The 25,239-nt window shown below is 45.3% G+C and overlaps 3 protein-coding genes across 3 annotated transcripts in view; 1 reads left to right on the top strand and 2 right to left on the bottom strand.

Moving 5' to 3' along the window:
* Nucleotides 1-6,299, top strand: part of slc35f3b (solute carrier family 35 member F3b) — a gene marked incomplete at both ends in the record, with an annotated part of 40,105 nt that extends 33,806 nt beyond the window's left edge. The window contains 5 exons of the mRNA XM_079280034.1: nt 1,615-1,834; nt 4,752-4,877; nt 5,372-5,564; nt 5,703-5,792; nt 6,058-6,299. Of these exons, the coding sequence (XP_079136160.1) occupies nt 1,615-1,834; nt 4,752-4,877; nt 5,372-5,564; nt 5,703-5,792; nt 6,058-6,299 (871 nt within the window). The remainder of the gene's footprint in view (nt 1-1,614; nt 1,835-4,751; nt 4,878-5,371; nt 5,565-5,702; nt 5,793-6,057) is intronic.
* Nucleotides 6,300-8,924: 2,625 nt separating this feature from the next.
* Nucleotides 8,925-11,695, bottom strand: LOC306785748 (5-hydroxytryptamine receptor 1D; the record flags this gene model as incomplete). Its single annotated transcript, XM_079280203.1, has 3 exons — nt 8,925-10,190; nt 10,343-10,503; nt 11,539-11,695. 3 exons carry the CDS (start codon nt 11,693-11,695, stop codon nt 8,925-8,927), a joined length of 1,584 nt encoding a protein of 527 aa, XP_079136329.1.
* A 630-nt stretch (nt 11,696-12,325) lies between these two features.
* On the bottom strand, nt 12,326-25,059 carry tarbp1 (TAR (HIV-1) RNA binding protein 1; the record flags this gene model as incomplete). Its single annotated transcript, XM_079280954.1, has 29 exons — nt 12,326-12,657; nt 14,732-14,868; nt 15,599-15,723; nt 16,371-16,556; nt 16,661-16,832; nt 16,932-17,013; nt 17,107-17,312; nt 17,406-17,492; nt 17,591-17,740; nt 17,833-17,943; nt 18,403-18,523; nt 18,641-18,712; nt 18,802-18,992; nt 19,090-19,278; nt 19,443-19,686; nt 19,764-19,984; nt 20,068-20,226; nt 20,317-20,414; nt 21,025-21,282; nt 21,366-21,513; nt 21,626-21,715; nt 22,397-22,493; nt 22,582-22,717; nt 22,814-22,911; nt 23,042-23,094; nt 23,202-23,356; nt 23,757-23,826; nt 23,927-24,024; nt 24,123-25,059. 29 exons carry the CDS (start codon nt 25,057-25,059, stop codon nt 12,456-12,458), a joined length of 4,893 nt encoding a protein of 1,630 aa, XP_079137080.1. The 3' UTR covers nt 12,326-12,455.
* Between the last annotated feature and the right edge of the window lie 180 nt (nt 25,060-25,239).

Here is a 25,239-nt window from a genome sequence, read left to right as displayed (position 1 = left end):
GGTGTTTTCACACTTGAAACAGTCCATTCATCGGGATCGTCAGAAAAATAAAGTCTTATCGCTGCAACCTGCTGTGCTACTTTGGCACAAAGAGCGAAAGAGGGTGGAAGTATTTGGAAGGTGTGGTGGGCGGATGAGCCGGGGGGGGGGGGGGGGGGATTGGCTCTGTGCTTGTGATGCACTTCTGTGATGTGGCTCTGACTCTCGGAGGGCTTACGCAAGGATCTGGAGCTCACACTCCTCGGCCGGAGCTGATGTGCTCCGAATACCTAGCACTCCGTTTCCTTTGTGTTTATTCAAATTGTACCTGCTGGTGAATCTTAGACAATGGGAAATAGAGACCAAAGAGTTGACATTTGTAATCGTCGTCCTGTCTCTTTACATAAAACGGAGACCAGAGTACAGGCAAAGACATGTCATCACTTCTATTGCTGATTTTAATTTGCTCAATACCAAAGAAACCAAATACAAATGAGGTCCACCAGAGTCCGACGTGCTAATTTGAAATATTTTGATTTGAAATGCAGTGTCTTTAAAGTGTATGTTGACTTCATGAGCTGCTTGATGGTTTCAAATCAGCTTCCTCGACACAGCTGTAGAGCTGGGAGTCTTTCTAAAATCAATGCAGATTAAGAGTAGAGCAGAAACAAACCACAGAGGTGGCGTATCCAGTGTCTGTGATGAAATGATGACTTTAATGTGATTGCCACCGAATCAGGGAGTGTGTAGTGCTGACTCAGCCCTCTGGAGTTGATTCATAATCGTGCTGCTCCTCAGTATCCAGCAAGGACTCTTACAAATGTGCTACCTGCCACTCCTGCAGCGATTGCTGCTTCATCACTTTCCCAGAGCCAGCAGCTTTCTGAGTGAACGGTGAAACTCAGTCAAAAACGCTGTGCTACTTTGGCACAAAGAGCGAAAATGCATCAATGTTACATTATGACGTATTTGTCTTGGCATCACACCAGAGTGATGCTGCTCAAAGTCTTATTGATTAGAACATTTCACAACAACAGAGTCGACAGGATCACTTTCAAGGATACTTTAGATTTCACACACTTGAAAACCTACAGCTCCTTGTGCAGTTAAAAACTCTTCTAGACAGGAATCAAGTCCAGACTTCGAGACGATATCCACCGAATAGTATACGACCAGTTACATCGCTTCTTCAAGATCACAAAAAGTTTGAATGTTTAGTTAGAATGAGCATAATGCACCATTTGAATAAGTGTATAATATATTAAACAAATCATATTACTGTAAACACCTGAGGAGGAAATAAATCGTTTCATTTCATTAATGGAAACAGCTCAGAAATATTTATTGCCTTGTGGCAGATTCAATTGTGTTCGTAAATATTTACTGATTTCTCTCGGTCCCAAATGCACTGTGGAGCAATGTTCAATATTTAGATGTTAAAATGGGGATGACTTCACACACTCACCACTGATTAGAGTCTCTGGTCTCTCTGGTATCATTTGTTCAGACGGAGCTGTTTGTGTTCATAAATATTGATGAAAGTCCCAGATCGCAATAACATGTATCAACTCTTAAATTAGTTGTGCCCCCATTTTTCAATATTCCGACGCTGCTCTGCATCATGTCTCTGCACAGGGAGTGCTGTAGGTTTTTCGGGGACGACGGGATCACACCCAAGGTGTTTTTCACCAAGGTAGCTCCCTTTGGCCTGCTGTGGATCCTCACCAACTACCTGTACGTGCAGGCCCTCAGGAAGATCAACACGACAGACGTGTCGGCGCTCTTCTGTTGTAACAAGGCCTTCGTCTTCCTGCTGTCCTGGATTGTACTGAGAGACCGCTTCATGGGGGTCAGGGTGAGTACATCTGCCTGTGTGTGTGTGTGAGAAAGAGGAAATGTTCCACTGCATCTTTAAAGACGAGTCTGAGTCACCAAAAGGAAAGTGGACATTAAACTATGATTTACGCTGCAGGCTACTCACTCACATTGGGCAACTTTCACTTGTAATAAACAACATAATAAAAAACAATCAATGAAATAAATGCATTTGCATAATGTGATTGCTACAATTTCATATAAAATAATAATGTGCAAAATTCCCATAAATGACATTTTGCAACACTTGTGTCCATGCTATTACGTCAGGTTGCATATTATCAGAGTAGCTTTTGGTTCTTGGAAACTACAACATATGATATTATCTTGTCATCGAGTGCTTTGATCGTGCTAATTTTATCTGGAGTCTCAAACGAAATTCAGATGAGATTTGAGCTGCACTTTTGAGGCAGATCCCAATATCTATATTAAAAGTGAGTAAAAGAAATCATGAAAATCTGATTTAATGAGTTGTTCCACCAAATTTGGATTTTTCCCTCCCACACTGACTCAATATGATCATGTTTATAGTTCTAAAACGGCAAAAGTATGATGTTTTTCACAAGAACCAAGCCAAGATTAGAGAAAAGTCAGAAAAAGATATAGCTTTGTGGTGTTTGCCTTCTCTATTCCTTCCTGTCCTGTAAACCACGTAGCCGCCGCTCAGGTTTATCTTGTGACCTCTTGGACTATTTCCAACTATTTCGCACTAGAGTTCACTCATAATGACAAAAAAAACCCTCCGTTTAACTCAAAAAAGGAGCTGCTCACACAAGCACGGTCGAGTGGAGAGCAAGTTACCTGTGTGACAGAGTGATTCCCCTCCAGTGATCACCGTGCTCATATTCAAATGTGCCTCCTGGTGGGTGTTTGTCACTGACTTCATCCAGATGAAGAGAGACAAGCAGGGGAGTGAGGGTTCAGCTCTGTGACTCGAGGTATCTCCCGCTCTCCTCACATTGCTTTCATATCTGCAGCCGTCCTGCACTCTGCAGAATGGCTTTCCCCCTTTATTTTTCCTTTCACACACTCACAACCACCCCATTTCTCCATAGTGCATGCCCCAACTCCCCACCCCCATTATCTGCAATGAAAGGCCTCAGTAGGAGACAAATGCTGTAATAATCCTGCTTCTGTATCTTACACACCCCCAGCCCCTCTCTCTCTCTCTCTCTCTGGGATTGCAGTGTTTGGATGTCTGCAGCAATGCAGGGGATCTTGGACGAGTTTGTGATGAAAGTGAAGGAGGGGAGAGAGAGAGATGGGGGCTGCTAAATCATCCTTGTTAAACAGGATGGCATGGGTTGTTTCAGGGATTTCTGCTCATAATAAGATAAGGCTCAGTTTGGTGGCAAAGTCAGAACGGACGGGTTAGACGGTCCTTAAATTAAACGAAGAGCCCTTCGGCTGGGGTGTGACTTGCATTTGGAATTATCAGTTGTAAAGAGGAGTTCAGCCGAATCCACATAAGCTACCCAATGCGCAGGTGTCGTGACCCTTTTCCTCCTCTGACCCTCGCATTGTGCTGAAACATCTAAAAAAAAACTAAATCACCAACACAGCAGGGTCACTGACCTTGTTAGAAAACAGTCCATCACAAGAAATACTTGAAGAAAGGTGTAGCTGTGACTGACAGACGGCCTGCAGTGCAGAAAGAGCCATTTTGCCAAAGGTGCCCAAGGGCTCTGGCCAAGCAAAAACACACGGCTCATTTATCTTCCTGACACCTCTTTAATGCAGCGCATTAATCCACTCAGCTGGACTGCAGCATGTCCCTTTCGCTATTCTTCAGCCGAAACACACATGCACTCAAACAAGTAGCAAAGACGAATTCTGGAAGGGGAACAAAGCATCGATTTTGGCTCCGAATTTCTGAAGGTTGATTGAGAGCGGGATGAAACAGATGGTTTGGTGGTGTTTTGAAGCTGTGATCGCAGGGAGTGGGAGTGGGTGTGAGAAGTGGTGGAGCGAGGGGGCTATTTGGTTTGTAAACATGACGGCAGTGTAACGAAAATCAATGTCAGACAAGAGAGCCGACATCGTAGAAGCTGCCCGTGCTATGTTGGAAGCGCTTGTGCTGTGAATCTGAGAATAGGTTTCATTTGAGAGCGTGTACAGTGGTGGAGGATGTACTCGCATCCTTTACTTCAGTAAAAGTACCAATACATTCATGTAGAAATACTCCATAACAAGTACACGTTATGCATTTTGAATCATGCTTCAGTAAAAGTACAAAAGTATTATCAGCTTAATTTACTGAAAGTTTTGCAGAATATCAGCCCCTGTGACTGATATAATATATTACATATATTTATTACTTATTGCCTCAGAAAAATCTGAGCTGTCATCAGATGATTTAACGGGAGAGGAAAGGGACCATAAACACAAAAAACTAAAACTTGGGAACCATTAAATATTTAACAATGTACTGTATATTGTATATATTTTTTCAGTACAATTTGTATTTGTAAAGTAACTTAATAAATAAATGTAGAGAAGTAAAAAATACAAAATGTAATATTAAAGAATAAAATGGAGATACTCAAGTAAGGTATAAATACCTTACAGTGTACAGTTCTTATGTAAATGTAGCTAATCTGTGATATTCCACCACTGAGTGTGTACATGTGCTTGCGTCTGCCTGTATGTGAGAAAACGTAAATAGCAAATGAGCCGTCTGCTGACTGTAAAACAAAACGCTGATATTAATAATAACATTACAAGCCTCGCCTGCGATGCTTCTGCAGTGACAAACAATGTGCCATGTGTGCCTGCTGTGTTCAAGGTTCGCGCGTCTTTATCACCACACTGCGAGCAGCGTGTCGTCCATCCGTCATTCGCTCATGTTCCTCTCCCTCTCTCCCCCTCTCTCTCTCTCTCTCTCTCGCTCTCTACAGATAGTAGCTGCTATCTTGGCCATAGCAGGAATTGTAATGATGACCTATGCTGATGGATTCCACAGCCGTTCAGTCATCGGCATTACTTTGGTCGTGGCCTCTGCTTCGATGTCAGCGCTCTACAAGGTATTTGTTTGCATCCGATCAATTGTAAAGAGCATTACTAAGCCTGTGTCCTTCCATAAACCTCCCCTTGTAGTGACACCTTCATCTGCAGTGGAACAAGAAGTATATTAAAAAAAATAGCATATGTATGAATAGTCTGGTCTTATGTAAGAAATCCTGGACTAGCTCCCTTCTCCTTATGTAACCAGGTGGCAGAAGACAGGACGAGATTATGAAATGTAACACTGAGCTGACAGAAGCGTGTGATATGTGAGCGTTCGGTGGCTGGCCCCCGGGCTGCGATGTCCCGATCAAGGAGGTTACGGGCCAGATAGCTATATTTTGACAGGGCTCAGGTCTCCTCTGCCCTGCTGTCTGTGCTGCCTAATGTGATAAACAGACGGCGGCGGCCCTGTGCCAGAGACGTGATGCACCCCCCCCCTGCAATATCCCTCTGCTCCTTAAGGGGGCAGCTTTTGTGCATTCATGACACTCTCCTCCCTACTTGTCCTCAGGTGCTCTTCAAGATGGTCCTGGGCAGTGCCAAATTTGGAGAGGCTGCGCTCTTTCTGAGCATCGTTGGAAGCGCCAATTTTGTTTTCATCAGCTTCGTGCCGGTCATCCTGTATTTTACACACGTGGAGTACATCGGCTCGCTCGCAGACGTCCCCTGGGCCTACCTCTGTGGGGTCGCAGGCCTGCAGTTTGGTACGCAAAGATGACATATGAAGCGGTGTTGTGCAGAAATCTGATACCGCAACGAATGAATATAACTTTTTCAGGTTTTGTGGTTTCACACCCTCATTGTGTAGCCAACTGCTGCTCTGATTGTGCTTCTTCCCACAGCTTTCAACGTCCTGGTGAACTTTGGCATAGCGATTACGTACCCGACATTAATCTCCCTTGGCATCGTCCTAAGTGTTCCTGTAAATGCCAGTAAGTCGCTTGGCTTTCCTCCCAGATGTAACTTTTTAAATCCGGCCAACATTAAATATCTGATGGCTTTGAAATCCCCCCCAAAAGTACTCATCTATATTTGATGAATAGAATGTAGATCTTAAATTCTCATTGCATACTTTTCTGTGACAAACATATTATTTCTTCCACTTTCTAAATGAACTATTTGTAATAATCCCATTCAATTCTTGTCGGTTAATTCGAATATTTACAAATTCCTCCATGCATCCTCTTCATTTTACAGTGGTGGACCTCTACACATGCGAAATTAACTTCAACACAGTGCGCCTCATCGCTGTGTTCATCATTTGCCTGGGTTTCCTCATGCTGCTGTTACCTGAGGACTGGGACCAGTGCATCATCCAGCTCAGCACAAAGCTGCGCAAGCGTGACGAGCCAGCAGAGGGCAGCGCAGAGGCGGGCCCCACCACAGGGCTCAACTGGAGAGGGAGAGCCAGGACCCCCATGTCAACATTTGCACATTGACTCCATGACATTTGACCATGCAAACACTTACCTAACACACAGACAAAGGGAGGGAGACACGTTAACGTTCATTTTAAATTAAAATGGTGACATTTGACCTGTCCGGTGAGCTGCCCTCTCTTTCACGTATAGCTCCCTGAATGGAAGAAGTATCTCAGACTGACCTCTGATCAGTAACATTTCGGTCAAAGGGTGAGATGTGTCACGGACAATACTAATTGTTACACTTCTTACCCAAAAGATTATCAGGTGGAACTGATTGAGTCATGTATTAATTTAGCTGTACCTCTTAATCATTCCATGGATTCACTACATCCCTGCGCCTGGGAAGACTTGCCAACTTGCCTGATATCTTTCAGTTCTGAGAAGAAAAAAAAAAAAAAGACTTTCTGGAAGCAGGGCAGGCCTAACTCCATGTGGACTGGCTTGTCCTTAACACGTACACAATTTCAGTACACACCTTTAAGATCCAAAGAAGAATGCCTAAAATGCTAAATGCCTGAAAACAAAAGGGAGGCCCACAGTGGCGTCCCTCGGGTGTAAACGTAATGACAAACACCTGCCTTTCGTGCACTGTACATAGCTGTGTATCACACCGTGGATGTCCTGGAGCTGTGGACCCAGTGGGCTCATTAGGTGTGAAGGGACTTGTCTGAACACCTGAGGATCAATCAGAGATGAAGAAAGCTTTCGCAACCCCTCTCTCTGTCTGTCCATCCTGAGAGGTCGGGTCCTTTTTTCGGCCACACTGATTGCCCCCCCCCCCCCCCCCACCCGCGGTTATGTGCTTTCCTCAGGCTAAACTCCCTCTCTGTCGATGCCGACACCCGTTGCTCAGGCTCAGTTAAGTCACGAGAGATCTAAAACCAGTATCTCCACTGCAGACGTTTTTCAATGCATGAGACGGTTGAGATTTGTTTGTCATAAAGTGTGCGAGCATCCAGTCCATCAATAAAGCACTTGCCTCACTTTCTTTCTGTTGCTGAGACACCGGCAGCAAACTGTTTATTAACTAAGCAATATAGGTAATACATGTATTAAAAAGGACATGTATTGTCATTAAAATATAATATAAAATGTGTTTTTAACTGTAACCTGTCAAAACTATTAACTGGTCCATATTCACAAATAATGTGTCAGGTATACAAATCTTTGGGTGGACTAAAAAGCACTAACAGCTGATGATAAGACTGACATGGAAACTTGGAACTACCCCTTTAATAACTTTGAACATGAACAGCAGCTATCACTGAGCCTCCCCTTGAATTCCTCTCATGTTTAACTTTCTAGACATATGTGCACACAAACGAATCTGCAGCAATTATTACTTTTTATTTTCCTGTTGAAAGTAACAGATGTCTCACTGTGGCTTGAGAAGAAGAGGTGTGCCAACACATGAGAACAACTCCCATTTGTCCGCCTCTGCTTTTTTGTTGTCGTCAAAAAACTGTCTTACTGTATCGCTTTCACGATCTGTTTCCATCAATCCCATTTCTGAGGCAAGACAACAACCAAGATGAACCTGAGACAGACTGAGGCACACGCCTTGCAAAGCTACTGGTGGGAACTCTGCCTTGTTGTGAATGTATGACCATCACTCCACCACACACGCTCGCATACGTGCCATGGGTTTTCTACAGTGTGCCACCACAGACTCTTTAATACTATCCTTCTTGTACTCATCCGACTGAGTTTTTTTGGAACAAACTCTTGACTCATCTTACAAGACTTTTTTATATATTTCTTTTTTGCATTTGGTCATCTGCAGGACGAGCATGCCCGTACTGTATGAGCAGATACAGCTGAAGTCCACTTCACTGCCTTTTCTTTCTTTCGCAATAGAAAACATCAGCACTGTTCCCCCATTGTCATGATCGATGACAATAAATTATAATATTGTATTCCTCTGGAATTGTTGCTAGACATAAATGTAAACCTTTGTAAGGAATGATGATTTTTACACGAAGATGCAACATATGATTATCACATTTGAGGAGGGAATATTTAGAGCGTGAATAAATGATGGGTTTATTAGATCAACTGTTGGGTGTCTTCAAGTGTAATCACATGTACTATATAAAAAGATTTCTTTTCAACACACGTCCCTGTCCAGGTTTGTTCTCTCTGCTGTGCGCTACAGTGCGATCACTAGAAATGGCCGCAGTCAACATGACAAGTTTAAAAAAGTGTCGTGATCTCCGCGAGAGATGAAACGATCATTTGATTAATAGATCAATGTTGAATTAATCTGCAGATCTTTGATAATCTTTTAATATATTGAATATTCTCTTGAATATTTCGGGGTTGTAGAACATCAGGTGGCCAACAGAAGACATTTGAACATGTCTGATATGTTACAGCTGAAATTATCGAAAAATCAATTGTCAGAAATATAATAGGCAACTATTTTACGAATTGATTAATCATTTAAGTCTTTTTTGAAAGCGAAAATGCCCCCAAAAATCAGATTCTAGCCTCTTAAATGAGAACATTTGCTGGTCTTCTATGACATTTTCTGAACCAAATGATGAATCAATTAACTGAGAAAATAACAACAGATTGATCAACAATAAAAAAAATAACAGTTCGTCCTATAAGATTGTTTCTGCAACAGCAGGTATTAGACTAGCCAACATCATGCTCCACTCCGACTGTTATCTGTCCGTAGAAGAAAGTGGCCTGACGCTCCCTGGTCAGAGCAGAGAAAGGTAATCTGCTGCCATCTTGTGGCTGAGAGGGGACCTGCAGGCAGTCCAGCCTCCCTTTACCTCCAGCATCTTGCCACACTGAGAAGGACGGGGAGGCAGAGTGATGCTTGAAGTCAGTGCTGACGGTAAAAATGGAGGCGGAATACTTGGACTCATCACAGGTTGAACTCTCAGAGCTGGAAGGCGGACCAGGATGGGTGGTGCTCCTGCCTTCGTCTCCCCCTGCTCTGACCTCCCCCTCCCTGCCCACCACACTCCCCAGGCGTGCTCTTATTTTTTGCCTCAGACACTGAAGAGCGCCCTGGAAACGTTTGCTGAGCAGAGCGTACAGCAGCGGGTTGATGTCAGAGTTCAGCAACACCAGCCAGTACGAAAAGGTAACGGCAGAGGGTGGGACGAGGCTGGATTGGCCCGAGATTGCAGTTTCTGTGGCCTGAACCAGGGCCACGCCTATGTAAGGTGTCCAGCAGAGGAAGAAGGCTGCGATGACCAGCAAGAGACGCACCAGTCCGTGCTGGCTCTGGTGCTGATGGGAGTTCGGCAGCGGCGGCTGGGAGGCGCTCTGAGCCCGGAAGGAGAACAAACGTCTGGATGAAGGGTTACTCTGCTCCGTCGTAGATTCGGGGAGAGAGGGGCTGGTATAATCCCCCTCCTCTCTACTGACCTCAGACACAAACTGTCCACTCACATGATAAATCAGTGTCGAGGGGCTGCTGTGGAGGCTCCCACGGTGCTGGTGAGAGGACTCAGCAGGAGCGAAGACAGAGCTTGGATTCCTGCTGCGTTGGACGGAGTCCTCCAATGTGTGAATCCTCCTGGCGTGGCTGCGGGCCACCTTGACAATGTTCACGTAGCAGAAGAGGATGACCACTGCCGGGATGAGGTACGACAGGGCAGCCATGAAAGCGGTGTAGCTGGGACTGCTGGACCAGTTGACCGCACAGCTGAACATGGGAACCACGTAGCTGACGGAGCTCCAGCCCAGCAGGGGAGGACAACTGGTCACCAGAGCCTGCAGCCAGATCCACAGGACCACAGCACAAGTTCTCCACAGGGTGCAGCGGGAGTTGTAGAGCAGGCAGTCCATGATGGAGTGGTAGCGGTCGAGGGCGATAGCTGCCAATGTCAAGACAGAGGCTGTACAGTACACAGAGGAGGTGTAACCCACGTACAAACAGAGGTCCTGTCAGACAGGAGAGAGACACAGAATCTCATCACATGCACACACTCACTGGAGCAAAGGAAAACAGGTGTTATGAGGTCAGCTTCACGTCACTAATGCTGCAATGTACATGACTGTAAAGCATTTTGTATTACTGGACAGAGGTGACGTACAGTACAATCCACCCATCCACGGTTCATGACGGACAAAGCAACAAAAGGCATCACTCCGACGCCCACCAGGAGGTCACTGATGGCCAGGTTCATGATCAGCACTGACGTCACCGAGTGGAAAGTCTTGGTTGCAGCCACAATAACAATAACAAGGATATTACCTACACAGAAATACAACACAGTTTACACACAGTCGTAAACCTGTGATTTAATGTCTGAATTCAGAAAAGTGTGGACACTCTGAATAGCAAGGAATCAAACATGACAAATGACTCCTTTGATTTGTTGACATTGTACAATACAGCACTGCAGAATGCTGAGCCCACGACTGTGAGTTAATTGTGCAGTCGGTCAAGTATTTCAAGAATATAACTTGAGGTTTTTCCATGCAGATCATTATTAATCAATTTGTTCAGGTATTGAAATATGACATTTGTGCCACCACCAACACAATTACACTCACATCTATGGTGTGTTGGTGGAAATCAAAGCTTTGGTATTTACATTTTAAAAACGCAACGGTGGGCAATCAGTTTGTCAGTTTAAAATGTCAATAAAGTCAAAAACAAAAGCCCGTGAACTTCTGACTTTCTAATTACTCATCAAGCCTGCAGTCATAAATGAAAGTCCTTTAAAATGGGAAACTTTCAAATCAACCATGTAGTTTCAAATGTCAAATCTGCCTTTGATAAAAAATCGTTTTACAACATTTCAACAACTCATTTTGATCCAGAAGCTCTTTTTAATGAACTAAAGAGCTAAAAACAAAGATCCTTTAAATGTCGTGCTGGGGGAGGATGAACACCAGCCAAAGGAATCGTATTAATGGATTATGCATATTTATAGCGTAAGTGAATGGTGTATTAACCACTAATAAAGCCATTTGTTACAAATAATTTCATAAAGGTGCCACAGAACTTTTTGCAAGATTTCTTAAACTGCCAAAATACAAATATTTCATGTCAAATAACTTTTCAATTTCATCCAACGCAAGATATTAACAATTTTCCATTTGTGCGGTCATAAAAATGAGGTCACTAGTTATTCATGTGTGACATCATAGAGGTGATGGAAGAAAGAAATATAATGCAGAATGTATGTTTGTCTGTAAGGGTAGGCCTACTGTAAGGTTATTATCGGAAACTTTAAGCAGGACATTGTGTGGTTAAAATAAATAAAACGGTTTAAGTCTTTACCTGCCACAGCGCACAAACACATCAGCACCATGAGGATCTCCAGGACCAGCTGGGTCTGCCTGGACACACCGAGCCCCGCGCCCTCCGTCAAGCTCGCGTTGACCGCTACCGCTGCTGCCTGCAGGGACGCCGACCAGGAGCCCTCCAGGTCATCCATGTCCCACCCGAAAACAACTGCAATCCTCACATGATGGCGCCACGGACGAGCGTGACTTGACGGAAAAAACAAATGTGTGATCGAATGTACTCCATCTGCTCCCCCCCCCCCCCTCTGGTCGGACGGTCTCCAGGTGAACCGACTCCTTCACTGCTGGAAGGGGAGGGAGCAGGACGCACGAGCACCTGCTGAACCGTATTTAACCCCCTCTGTGCCCCCTTGGTTGACGCAATCTCCAACCAAAATAAATGAAAAATCACATGGACATGAAATGGATAACAATGTCAAAGTATTATTTATTCAACTTTATCAAAAAAAGAGCGATTTAAAATCTGCAATGAAAACACAAAAGTAGCAGTTCTGCATTGTGTATGATAGTTTCCTGGGTATGGACGTTATAGTCCGGTCCTGGTGCCATGAGGAATACGCTAATTGCTCATATGAACAAGGTACTTCCCCTTCAAAGGGGAACATTTCCTTTAATGCCTCTGCTCTGCCAGTACAGAGATTGCCTCCATTAATATAACAGCCTGCCCGGTGGAATATTTACATGTAATAACCAGAGCCGATCTCTATTCATGACTCTCATTGAGCCACAAGAGCAGCACTGATGGCCAACCACAATAAAAGCAGACAGAACATGACAATCGTTTAAGCCGTGGCATTAACTGTATGGCGTGTGGTCATGTCATGTCTGCCCCCCCCCCCCAGTCTCTCAGTCCTGCTTCAGGGAGGAGCACGTGGGGTAAACATCTGGAGTTCAAATGTCACATCCATTGTGCTGCACTGCTGGTTTCCTTCCTTCAGCCGAGCCAGAGGTGAGGCGTTGCCGTGTATACTCCCAAATCAGCAGGGCAGCGCTCACGTGCACGTTGAGTGAGCGGGTGACCCCTTGTTGAGGGATCTCCACACACACATCAAACATCTGAAGTAGATTGGCAGGAATGCCTTCTCGTTCATTGCTGCAAGAAGGAAAAGAGAAAACCAACTAACTGTAGAGTGGGACAGAAAAACAGGAACACTTTGCATCTAGTTTACAAATTAGTTTTTCATGTTCGGTGCCACAAAGTTTGGAATGAAGCCACTAAGAGCTGATTCATAGATATCTTTAAAGGAATAATTAAAGAGTTTGGAAAATATGATTAGTTTATTTCTTGCAGATATTTGCATGAAGAGATAATTACAAGACATAAGATGTTAATTAGTGAGCTTTAGAGGTGCTGGTGGGTCTATTTTGTTATCTTTCGTTCAGTCTTTATGCTAAGCTAAGGGGCTGTTGGCTCTAGCTACATATATTCTACAGACAAGAGAGTGGTATTCATCTTTTCATCCTACACTAAAAAATAAGCGTATTTTCCAAAATATTAAATTATTCCTTTAAATTTGATTTTTGTAAGACAGGAAAGATAATTCACAGGGACATAAAACAAACCCACTGGAATGTAGACTAACCTCAAAAGAGAGATTTTATGAGCACTTCTGTGTCAAAGTAAGTGACTTACAATGGAATGTGCATCCTGTCGGCAATACGGCAACATTGACTTCTTCATATCTGATAGAACACATCAGGCCGTCTGTTCCCTCACGTTAACATCTTGACCACAATCCACAATGTTTTTTTATTTCATTTAAGATCCCTTAGCTGGAGCAGCCAACTTAATCCTTGATCATTTTCACAATTAAGCTTTTCATACAGAGTCCAAGAGCCATTCAAACTGTAACCGGCTGAGTATATACTGCGACCCAGCAATACGGTGGCATGCAAAGCAAACATTGAGAGGTAATGAGTTTAAGGAGTCCACAGAGGGTGCCACACAGTAAGAAAGCCTGATGTGATGAGCTACATTTATAGTGAGTGCAACTGGGTGAGATAATAGCGGACTGATGGGAGATTAGAGCCGGTCAGCTCACACGCGGGCTGTTTAAGCTGACAGCGCTACTCACACCTCTGTGACTGAACAGGACGCCGACACAGACGTGATCAATATTAACCCCTCCCTTCGCTGCCAGGCCAGCTGCACGGCTGCAGTGCACATTTAGCGAGGAGAGTGAATCGTGCCGCTCATAATTACAGTCGTGTTCACTTCTGAGTGGCTACAAATGGTTCAATGTCCCAACTGATAAACGCCACAGAGAGGCATCCCGACTCAAACTACACTCGATGGAGGTGAAGGTTTTTCTGCTGCTTTCATCACTCTGCTTGTATTGGTTTGTGTTATTTATGTCCTGTGGTCTCCTCCTCAGGGAGAACCAATTACAGTCCAGCATGCCCCGACAGGTACACCATGGAGAGGAGAGGCGCAGGCCCCGCAGGGAAACACTCTCAACCGGTGACATAACATTAAATAGCTTCGTCAGCTCACACCTTTATCTGAGTGAAAGTCACAAAGGGCATGGGAAGACAGAAGGCTTGCGTGTATCTCCCGTAAGTTGATTTAACTGATAGGTTCTCGCATTGATGAAAACATTTTCACAGCTTGTACACGACCCAGTCTATCTGTTCCCATGTGGTACGAGACTGTAACCTTTACCTGGAGGACGATAGGCTATGGGGGGGACACCAGAAACCAGAAATGGTGGAAGGTGGGGTTATTATCTTTACTCTTATCCAGGCTTAGCAGGGTATTCCAGACCTCCCTCTCCCCAGCAATGTCTTCCAGCTCTTCCTGTGGAACTCCAGCATGTTCTGGGTCTACCCCGAAGGCCTCTTACCAGTTGGACGTGCCTGGAAAACCTCTAAAAGGAAGCGCCCAGGAGGCATCCTCATCAGATGCCCGAACCACCTTAGCTGGTCCCTCTCAGAAGATCTTTGCCTTCTGCCTCTGCTCCCTCTTCACTACAACAGCTCCACTTTACCCTCACTCGTGAACAAGACCTGGAGATACTTGAACATACCAGGAGCTATTGCCCGCACCAACACAGGTTCAATGGGGCACACAAACCCTCCAACACGATAAGGTGGCTCTTCTTTAGAGGGGCAACCCTCTTGTTAGCAACCCCAATCCTTGAAAAAGCATACATGCTTCAGAAACATACCCTAAAAGTAACAGGGTCTTCTCAGGGAACTGGTAGTCCTGGAGGCTCCGACTGTTGGCCGTCTGCTCCACTCCAACGATACAGTACCCTTCACTCTTCTTTACCTGCAGGAAGTCACTCAGCTCCATTGGCTTCACCTGATGAACAGATACAGTTCAGAATCTGATTAATAATCTTTCCATTTTAAACAATGATTCACAAAATCAAGAAACGTCTTTTAAGCCCTTTTCACCTTTGTGAAAATCTGCGACTCCAGCCTGTCACATTGTGACATCATCAAAAGCAGATGTGAACACAGAAGATGAACAGATGCTCCCGATTTAGATGAACATCGGGGTATCAGCAGGTTTCACAGAGACAAATCTGAGACTACCAAAGACTTTTTACGATACAAGAGACAGAAAGCTGAAGAATGTATGACGAAAGAAAGAGCTTGGGTGAAGCTGGAGTGGAGGTAGCATTTAGCATCCGCCACTTCTAGATGAGAAAAGGAGATTGTTCCCAAACATGCACCTCACAAAACGTTTCAAATGAACAAGACTCTTTCTAGATCACGACCAAGGCACACAGCATCATAACTTCATTTAGTTATTGAAACCAGAATGTCAAATTGAAAAATATATTTTCCTGGTCTTTCAAGTTACCCATTAGTAAAACTACAGCTTACTGCTGCATTGGCTTCGGCATCCAACGGTTCTGTCCCCTGCGTGCTCTCAGCATTGATTTTGACTGAGATCATTTAAACCCTGAGCGTAGCCGGTCAGAATCACATATTCTCAGGTCACTAGTTCACTGCGGGAGAGCTTATAGACGGAGCAGACACCATGATCGCTAGAGTGAAATGTGAGATGGTTTTATGCACTTCACCTCTAACAGAGGAAGCCACAGCTCAGACGAGACGCTCAGGGACTGAAAGTGTTTGTCACTGACGTGGCGGAGGCTATCGAGAACCAGAGCGCTGGCCCCGAAGATCTCACAGGTCCTGCACAGACCTGAAAGCAACAACAAATAAAGAAATGAGTCTGAGATCTATCTACATAGGAACTGAAATATCAATTCCCACAATATGAACCTATGGTTGAAAAAAAAAAGAAATACACTAAAAGTAGGAAGGGGACTTTATCTTTTTACATAATCGGTGGCAGCGATGACTCAGCAAAAAACGGTACTGGTCGATCATCATGGGCAAAGAGATATAAAAAGGTACGCCTGTAATGGCAACTGAGAGGGCAATTTGAAGTAAAACATTTACAGAACGGCCAAGCTATTGGTCCTGCTTACATCATCCAGTATCAATATTGGTTTTGAAAATGGATCTTGTCCTCTATAAACACATTGATTGATTCAGCCCCTTATCATCCGAGACAAAAGCAAAGGAGTACACTTGCAGAGCACATAAAATAGGAGTATCTGTGATTAAAGCTGGGCATTCCCTGTCATAACCAGACATTAGCTGATAAGAGGGCTCAAGTGATTGGTTTCAGCCGCAGCTGTGTTTGACCTCTTTGCCCAGATCGTCATTGTGAAACCAAACAAAAGCCTGTAATGTTCTTCACACTATTACACAAAGAACGGACATTTTACATCATGTCCCGAAGAAGAAGTAAAGATGTAAGTGTAAAGAAGTGCTGCTGCTGACCTCCTAGATTGGTGGGCTTGTCGATAAGCGAGGCTACCACCAGCAAGGCACCGTGCAGCTTGCCCAGTCGAGCGGCCCTCTGTTGTGGAACCAGCTGAAGTTCAGGCTCCTGCTCCTGGATCCCCAGCCTCCAGGGAGTGATCTTCTTCTGCACCTCGGCCCAGCGTTCCTCCTTATTCTGCTCGCCTGGGAGATGCAACACCGCGGCCACTCAATCAGAGATGAGCTCAGGTTGTGGTATGTTGTATCAAGTAGTCCTGCTGCTTGTAAAAAGGGGGGGGCTACTATACCTTTGTCTTGCTGGATCCAGTCTCCAGGCTGGAGCCGGCTCAGGTCAGCAGCAGGATTTCTCAAAGGAAAAGATGGACTTTCAGAGAAACACAACAGTTTCTCAAACTTCCAGGGTGGAATCCACTCATCATCAGCCATCTCTGACAGACTGGGGAACGTGTAGAATATGGTCTAGCAGAGCAAAACACAGACAGACAACAAGTTTGTTGTGACACCACGTCACTGTATTTTAGCTGGCTTAATTTGTTCAGCAGAAACATACGAGCAAACCTCAACACTGTAATCCCTGATGGGATGGAAGGCACCGAAGAAGAAGTGCTCCTGAATCCTCGCCCAGTTCTTGTTGGCATTTCTAAAAAGGTGAGAGAACAAATGCATGCTCAATGAAATACATTAACACACGACAACATACTTTTAGTCACTGTTGTAGCTGCTCCACTCTCACCCGGTGCTCTGCATGGCCTCGGCCTGGTTCAGACAGGCCTTGATCACAGCGGACAGTCCTCCCAGCCCACCGGCCCCTTCCTCTGCCTGGACCCCGGCCAAGCTCCACACCCTCTTCAGGGCCAGTAAGGCATACAGACGCACACTGAAGTTATGGTTGAAACACCACTGCAGGATGACGTCCAGCGCTTTACGCAAATGCACATCCTTTAACGCACAGGGGGAGAGATCTTAGCAGATGTAGAGCTGCGGTGCAAGGAGAATATTGTGTGAGTGGAGGACAAACATCAAAGGCTTCACCTTGTCCTTCAGATTAGGAATGATGACATTGAAATGGACCAGGACTGACAAGAAGGTGCAGATGCTGGTCTTGGTCTTGTCATGATCCTGTGCAGAAACAAAACAAAAAAACAACAGAATAATGTAACGATTTCACTCATGATGCGGTGTTTTCTGGTTGGTAGGTGACCAGAGTGGGAGCTCACCCTGTTGAAACAGGCCCAAAAGCTGTCAATGTGATGCGGGTAGCGGACGAGGATCAGAGTCATCGTCCACTCGATCAGGTATTTGACCGAGGCCTGGTTGCTGCAGAATCCAGCTTCAAACACACAGTTCAGCATAGTGGCGACAAACTCCTGCACACAACACACACACACACACACACACACTGTCAGTATCTGAGTGGTCATTTCCTGTGTGATCGTAAGTACGAGTGTAATTGTCTCACCGCTCTGAGTTTGGGCAGCATCAGCAGCAGTGTTTGCCACACTCTGTTTTTCACACGATGCTGCAGGGAGTTGCTATAGTAACGCACTTTTGACTTTGAGATGTCATTATCCTAGAGGGGCGGGGGGTGAGGGAGATAATGGAAAATGGGGTTAAGCGTTGTTAAATGAGCTGTAACTGATGTTCAACTTATTATCCGAATGAAAAAGTGCAATACGTGAACGTAGTGTTACATTTTGTTGGGGATCAGAACATTAGGAGAGAGGGTGAGATGATTTAAGGTCGCAATATGAACTGTCACGATCAACACTATTCTCAGATGAAAACAAAAATCAGGATACAAGAGACACAAATCCTTAAGACTGGTAATAACACAGTGTTCTTGTTTGTTGACTTTCATTGGAAATGTGTCATGATGATAGAATCATATCAGGATTTTGCTTCACAAAACGGTGTTCAAATGATTTTATTTGTGATTTTGCATACATTTAATATACCTTACTGTATTTAGAAAATTGGGAGAATATTAAGACTAATAAATAAGTACGTGACACTACCTAAGATAGGTTACCTTTTTCAACAGATCCATAACTAGTTCCTCCATCAGTCTTTCATGCTGCAGATTAGAGGAATCCAGGCGGCTGAGGAAAGCTAGTACACATGTGCGGGGCAGCTGGTCATCCCTGTTATCGCTGGAAAATAGAAGTTTGTGAAATCATTTGCACACCAAAAGAGACCTCTAGTGGCACTATGGTAAATCACAGCCATGAAGGAGAACACAGATTGCCTCGTGGAGAACTGCAGCTCACCTTGTAACGGCAACATTGGCGGCGCACGCTTCACCGAGTCGCTCCACATATGTTTGGACGTCCTGGATGAGCCTTTGAAAAAGAATAAATAGATTTTAAAAAGATAAAAAAAGCCCAGAGAAACAATGTAACACATCTGAGAAAATGCCGTTTTGAGTTACCGCTGATCTCTCCTGAACACTGGTCCATAGACACATGCCTCAGTCAGTATGTTGATGTGGCTGAAAACACTAGAAAACACGGTGTGGTCGCTGCCTCGGTCTGTGGGCAGCCACGTCTGACAGCAGTGTTCAAGCAGCACGCCGAACACACCGCTCTTTGACTGAGACAGCTCCATCAACTCAGTGGCAATCTAAAAAAAAAACATCACACATATACATGTATTAGATTATAGAAAATGTATTGCTGAAAGTGCACCTTTCCAAGTCAACCAGCCGGATCTGAATCACCTGTTTCAAGGAGGCCAGAAGTGTCGGAGCAGAAGTGTCTGTCAGCTCGAGCAGTTTAGGGTGGAAGGCCATGGAGATGAAGCCTTTCAGGGCCGGCCAGAAGTCATGGGCGTTGGTGCTCAGCCCCTGCACCAGCTCCAAGCTCAGAGTCACAGCTTCCACACACATGGCCTCCTCATGAAGTAGTAACTGGGATCAAAACATCACCAAATCAGACACTTCATCAGAAACACACTTCACCTTTATTACCTACGTCTTTGTAAGAAATGATTTATTCTGTAACTGCAAGGAACTCCTTGTCATACCTCATTTGCATTGCTTAAATTTGACCGAAAATTGGATTTGAGACTCACTTGTGGCAGCACTGTCTCCATAAAGGTGAGCACAGGCAGCACCAGGTCACTGGGCAGCAGAGCCAGGGCCTCCACAGCGCAGCTCACAGCAGCCTTGAGAGTCTCTGCGTTGTTGGAAATCTCTACAGACTCGGGAATCCCAAAAGCCTTCATCAGGAAGCTCAGACAAATCCACTGGTCCCGCATATAGGTGGCGGCTACGCGTCCCCAGTCCTGCAGCGGGCGACCCTGCACTCCCGCATCACTGAAGAAAAGAATGATGATGTTTATTTATCACACATGTTAAGGCTTCCTGGGTACTCGAAGCAGACGTTCACTGACCTTGACCCGTCTGCTGTTTGTGGCTTTTGCAGCCGTTTATTTAAGTTGCCCAGACTTTGGCAGGAAGACGACGCTAGATTGTAGAAGTAGTCATTCAGTGATTTCAAAGCAGAAATGGTCTCCGGTTGCACGTCAATCACTTCCTGCTCCATGAGACCACACACCGTAGCCAGGGACGCCATAGCCACCGCTCTAACCACCTGGTTTGCCACAGAGTGGATCTGGCAATAGGGAAAATAATCTGTGTTACACAATCAAGCAACCGAACGGATTTATGATGATATTCCTGCCTGAGCTTTTGCACCTGCTGGTTTGGTTCTTGCAGAAGCTTGAGGCTATACGTGATGAGTTTGGGGAAATAGGTCTGCTGGATTTGACTGCGGTGCTGCGGTGTAGAACCGTACAGGACCACCATCTGCCTCAGGACACACAGATACAGTTCTGCCCGCTCCACATCAAACAGCTGGAAAGAGCACAGCAGCACGTCAGCGCCAGCCACCGGGGCAACGTATGCCAACTGAAGTCACGGCGACTCGCTTGACTGGTCGTTTACCTCCTGCAGCTCCCCGAGCAGCCGCCGCGAGATGAACTCCTGGATTGGATCGACGTGTTTAAAAATGAGCCTCTCCATGGCTACCATCAGGTTATCCACTGTGAAAAGCAGAGTGGGAAGAGTCGAATGTCAAACACTCCTGAGCCACTTCATACATGAACCATGACAGGAAATACTATCAGCACACTGCTACAAGAAGACGTAAAGAAAAGTCAAGTTTTTACAGATGCACAAGTGCTTAAAGTGGCCGAGATGTGTTCTTGTGGCATAATTATAGTTGAACCATTTGACCATCAGAATTTCCGGAAGCTAGCTGGACTAAATTATATGATGAAAGTCTTTTTGCAAAATGACCAACTACCAATTGTTCTGTCATAGACTGAATAAGAAAGGAATAGAGACGACAAGCAGATCTCAGTCGAAGATGCAAAAAGCCACAAAGAGCAAGAATCCTGAGTTGTTTAGTTCAATGTCAAAAAGCACAAAGATACTTTTCAATGGGAGAAAATATTTCCTTCAGCGCCTTGTAAGATTGCATAACAAATTGATACGAGGATGTTTACAAAGATAGTGTGAACATGAGTTGGGAGTCGAGGTATAACGATTTGTTCATCGCATGAATGCACCGATACATCTACTGCAGCGCCTGCTTATGCATGAGGGTGGCCTTGTCTGCTGTAACAATGGATCAGTGTTGTCAATACAAACCTTGCTCCTCCCCACAGCTTGGTGTTCCTCCGAGCTGGAACAGTCGGAGCACGAGCTGCAGGCTCTTGTCACTCTTACGCAGTGGCAGGTAGATATTGGTGCTGACTCTGCTCAAGGTATCCAGCAGTGGAGACAGCAGTGACTCCAGAGCGGTACCGATCTTTGCCCCGGGTGGATTCCGCTCCATGTCCACACACAGAAGTATGGCCCTGGCCAACTTATCAGCCTCTCTGGAGTCAGGTAACCTCTCGCTGTGACCTGGAGAGCATGGGGAAACTTAACTTAAACCAACCTCTACACAGATAGAATCCAAATCTATGACAGTCCCACTTCAGACTTACCTGCGCTCGCTGGGACTCGGAGATAAGTGTGCACCTCGCTTTGAACGTAGCCTCTTACGGTTTCTTTCTTTGCGGCAGCACCAGTGCTATCTCCATCCATAATACTGGGCTTGAAACTGCCCTCATTGTCCAACAGCCAGGCACACAACTGCAGCAATGTCACAAATATGTAGGGTAGACATTAGTCCATCATACAACTTCTCTAAAGTCTCATCTTAACACGGTCAAACGTTCCTTCAAATGTCTCCAACACATCGTACCCGATTCCAAATCTGCGTCCCTCTAGAAAGTGACTCGTCTGCAGGGAAATGCACCAGGAAACTAAAAACATCATCGAGGGTCACTGCGCTCTGAAATGAGATTTTCTTTCAATTATGCAGTTCAATAACTTTAATGCTGTGTATGAAAGCTCAAGGGCTGGACAAAATAACAGAAACACCTCACAACGCAGCATAGAAGCCCTACGGTGAGTTAGTGTCGGAGGAATTAATTCAACTTGACATTTCTGATGCTGGAGTTGGTGGTTGTTATTCCTGAGCACATTTCTGGAGGGGATCAGGTGAATGTATAACCACTGATCCGCTTTGCCGAAGCACTTTTCATTTGTTCGTCACGTTTTCATTATTTTGGTGATGTTTCCTTTCGCCACACCGTTTTTTACATTACATTTAGAATAAAAAACTCCTTACATTTGATAAGGTGAAACTAGCAATTTATTTGTATTATTTAATTTTGGCTTGATAAATGACTTCAGTGATGAATTGATTATCTGTTCATCAATATAAATGAACTACTAAAACATTAATTTATACTGACCTATTGCATCAGCACCTGTGTGGTCATAACTCAACCCTCACCACCGTTGAACAAAAAAAAAAACTTCACAGCATATTCTCTTAAAAAAAGAAATGCATGGTACTTTCAAGAGTCAAAGAAAGACAAAAACACAATGATCATCATGCTGTTTGCAATCGTGCTGTCATATTATATAATAAGGTGTTCAAGCATCAAGTAAACTATGTATTTCCTACCACTTCTGTGAGACAGAGCGCGCTATTCAGCAAGAAGCACTGAGCGGCACCTCTCAGCAGGACCTGATGAGTGATCATGGTGCTGCGCAGCACCTCCCTGTAAAACACAGCGGATAAGATGAGCGTCCGTATCAAGCATGACGAGCTACGACGCCGTCTGTGTACCTGTAACCGTGATGAGGTACCTGAGAGCCGTGAGCCCCTCCATCCCCAGCAGTGGAGCTGGAGGCAGTGTGGACAGAGCCTGGGCGAGGAAGAGGAGGGGCACCGCACACCAGTGCTTAGAGCACAGCTGCTGAATCATCTGCAGCAACATACGGCCTACAAAGCAAAAGAAATGGGCATTTTAATGTTATATCCATGAGACGTGAGTCAGGGCTTTAACATTTATTCTCTGCAGCATCTGATTTCCTGTACCTCTATGCTCTGATGGTAAACTGGTAATGAAGGTGGTCATGAAGACTTGCAGTTTAGCCCCGAGCTCAGGACAATCTCCTACACTCTGCCCAACTGACCTACATGTGGGCAGAAGGAGGGTTCATGAGGCTTGGTGCAGAAGCACATTTATAATACAATAACAATAACAACATAATTACACAGAAATCCCTGCTTTTATTTATTGTCTTGGTGTTTTGAAACCCTCACTTGTGAAAGAGCGAAGTTTCAGACAGAACATCCATAAAAGGGCCAACGATGAACTGAGGAGCAGAGCGACAGAAGAGGAAAGAATGCACTTTGAATGATTTCTGTGACATTACATTGATAAGTCTGAATCAGACTGAAGGGATTGTGTCCGAGTCTGTACCTGAGAAAAGGCCAAAGCAAAGGCCGGCTGCTGGAGGACCTGCAGCTCGAGCAGGTGACACACTCCCTCTCTCATGAGGGATTTATTCTCACTGTGGAACATCCGCTGGTACACACACAGCAGCCAGGAGGGGTGGAAGAAGACTTGACCTGAAGCTGCGACACACACAGAGCACTGATAAAGAGAGCAGGTACAGACCACCAGGTAGCACTTCACATAACTGGGTTTTTTTCTATTATGTTGCCTTTGTATTGTTATTATAGTTTACAAGTGAATAAAAAGTTTGCAATTCATACAAAAGGCTTTTTCCCTTCATTTATTTTCTCATTTGAGTCATGTTTTTGTAAATTGAAATCTCTCCTCACAAGTGGTTGTGATAAGACTTCAAAAGTTTGTTTGTGAAATTGTCAGTAGTTGATGAAAATTGAATGTGATCAGTTCAGCACTTTAGGTTCATGGAGAACTAATGGGATGAACTGATCCAGTTTTTAACCATAAAGTTTTAACAAACAAAACTAAAGTATTTCATTATATTACCCAAGTCTATAGCGTTACCTTGACTATCATTTACTGTTGTTTGAATCAACGTGTCTATTCTGTTAAGAACTGGCCGGACGACATGAATCTGCAGAGGAAAACAAAACAGACGATCAGGATTACAAAACTGTATCATGATTCCCATCTTTGAACTGGTAGCAAAGCAACAGCCGTGTGGGGATTTCCACCTGGTTTTCCTCCAGGGTCTCCATCACCAGTGCGTAGTCCTCCCAGAACTCTCTCAGCAACTTACTCCTGTCAGGGGCCCATTTGAACAAGATGGCATCTGCAACAATTCATTTTAAAAAACTGTGAGAAAAACAAACAAAACAACACCAGTTAACTTGAATTTGTTACAGTGTCAGCAAAATCTGAGCAGGTCACCTTCCTCTGATGGAGAGGGAGGACAGTCCAACCCCTCCTCCTCCGACATGGCCACGCACATTTTCAGCAGGTACAACGCCCTCTTTCGTGACACGCCGTCTCTGTGAGTCAGTCCATCCTGAACCATCCTCCAGAACCGGACGGACAGACGAGGGTCGAGCTCACATGAGGAAGAGGATGATGATGATGGCAGGCTGCGAGGCTTCAGCAGGTGGTCCGACAGGGCGGTCAAACACAGCAGTGTCCGCTCCGCGACCACATGTGTGCGGTCAGCGAAGTGCCAGCTGCACATGTCCTCCAGGACCAGCCGGAGGACGCTCGTTAACCTCGCGCCGCTGCAGCAGTTCAGCACGGTTAAGAGAAGCCTGACGATGATTTTAGAGACCAATGCGTCGGGAAGTGTTTTGATGCAGGACAAGGCGGATGACAAGGTGATGAACGTGAGCCGTTCGTCCGCTGCCAGAGAAGGTACGAGAGCAGCCAGGACTTCACTGGCGACCTCCACACTGAGTCGTCCTGGGCCGGGCACCTCCTCCTCATCAGACTGCTGGAGCCACGGCAGGACAGACAGAGCTACTCGGCCCGGTACGGACTCGTCACACAGCGGGACACAGACACTCACGAGTCTGCAGGCAGCAGCGGTGCTCTCCCTGCAGCGCGTGCCTTTGCCAGATTCTGCTGATATCCTGGAGAGAAGAGGTAGACACTGGGTCCAAACCACCGAGTCGATTTTATCCACAATAGATCTTCTTTTTGCTGCTGAAAGCGGAGTAGTGTCCGAGTCGGCCAGGATTGGTCCAAGTCCTTCGATGAAAGCTGTCAGCGCCTCCACGCGCTCCGTCGCTGGCCATGAGTCACTCGGCCAGGTCAGAGACTCGAACAGCAGGTCGTAGTCAGGAGAGCTGGACAAGACCGCGTTAATTAAAACGGAATACATTGTTATGAGCGGCTACGCTGCAAGAAGCAAGCAAGCTAAGACACCCAGCAACAGACTCCTCTCGCGGCGTTCATGGCCAACACGTTTTTCCAAACGGAATGTAAACTTCCGCAAACGCAGTCGCAAACTCTCGCGAGAAGTGGGAGTGAAAGTAAAGGAATAACAGTGAAGTTGTTGTGC

Source organism: Melanostigma gelatinosum (assembly GCF_949748355.1).
Source record: "Melanostigma gelatinosum genome assembly, chromosome: 12".
Taxonomy (NCBI): Eukaryota; Metazoa; Chordata; class Actinopteri; order Perciformes; family Zoarcidae; genus Melanostigma; species Melanostigma gelatinosum.
Note: the sequence above shows the minus strand (reverse complement) of the source record. Positions and strands in the feature narration are given on the sequence as shown.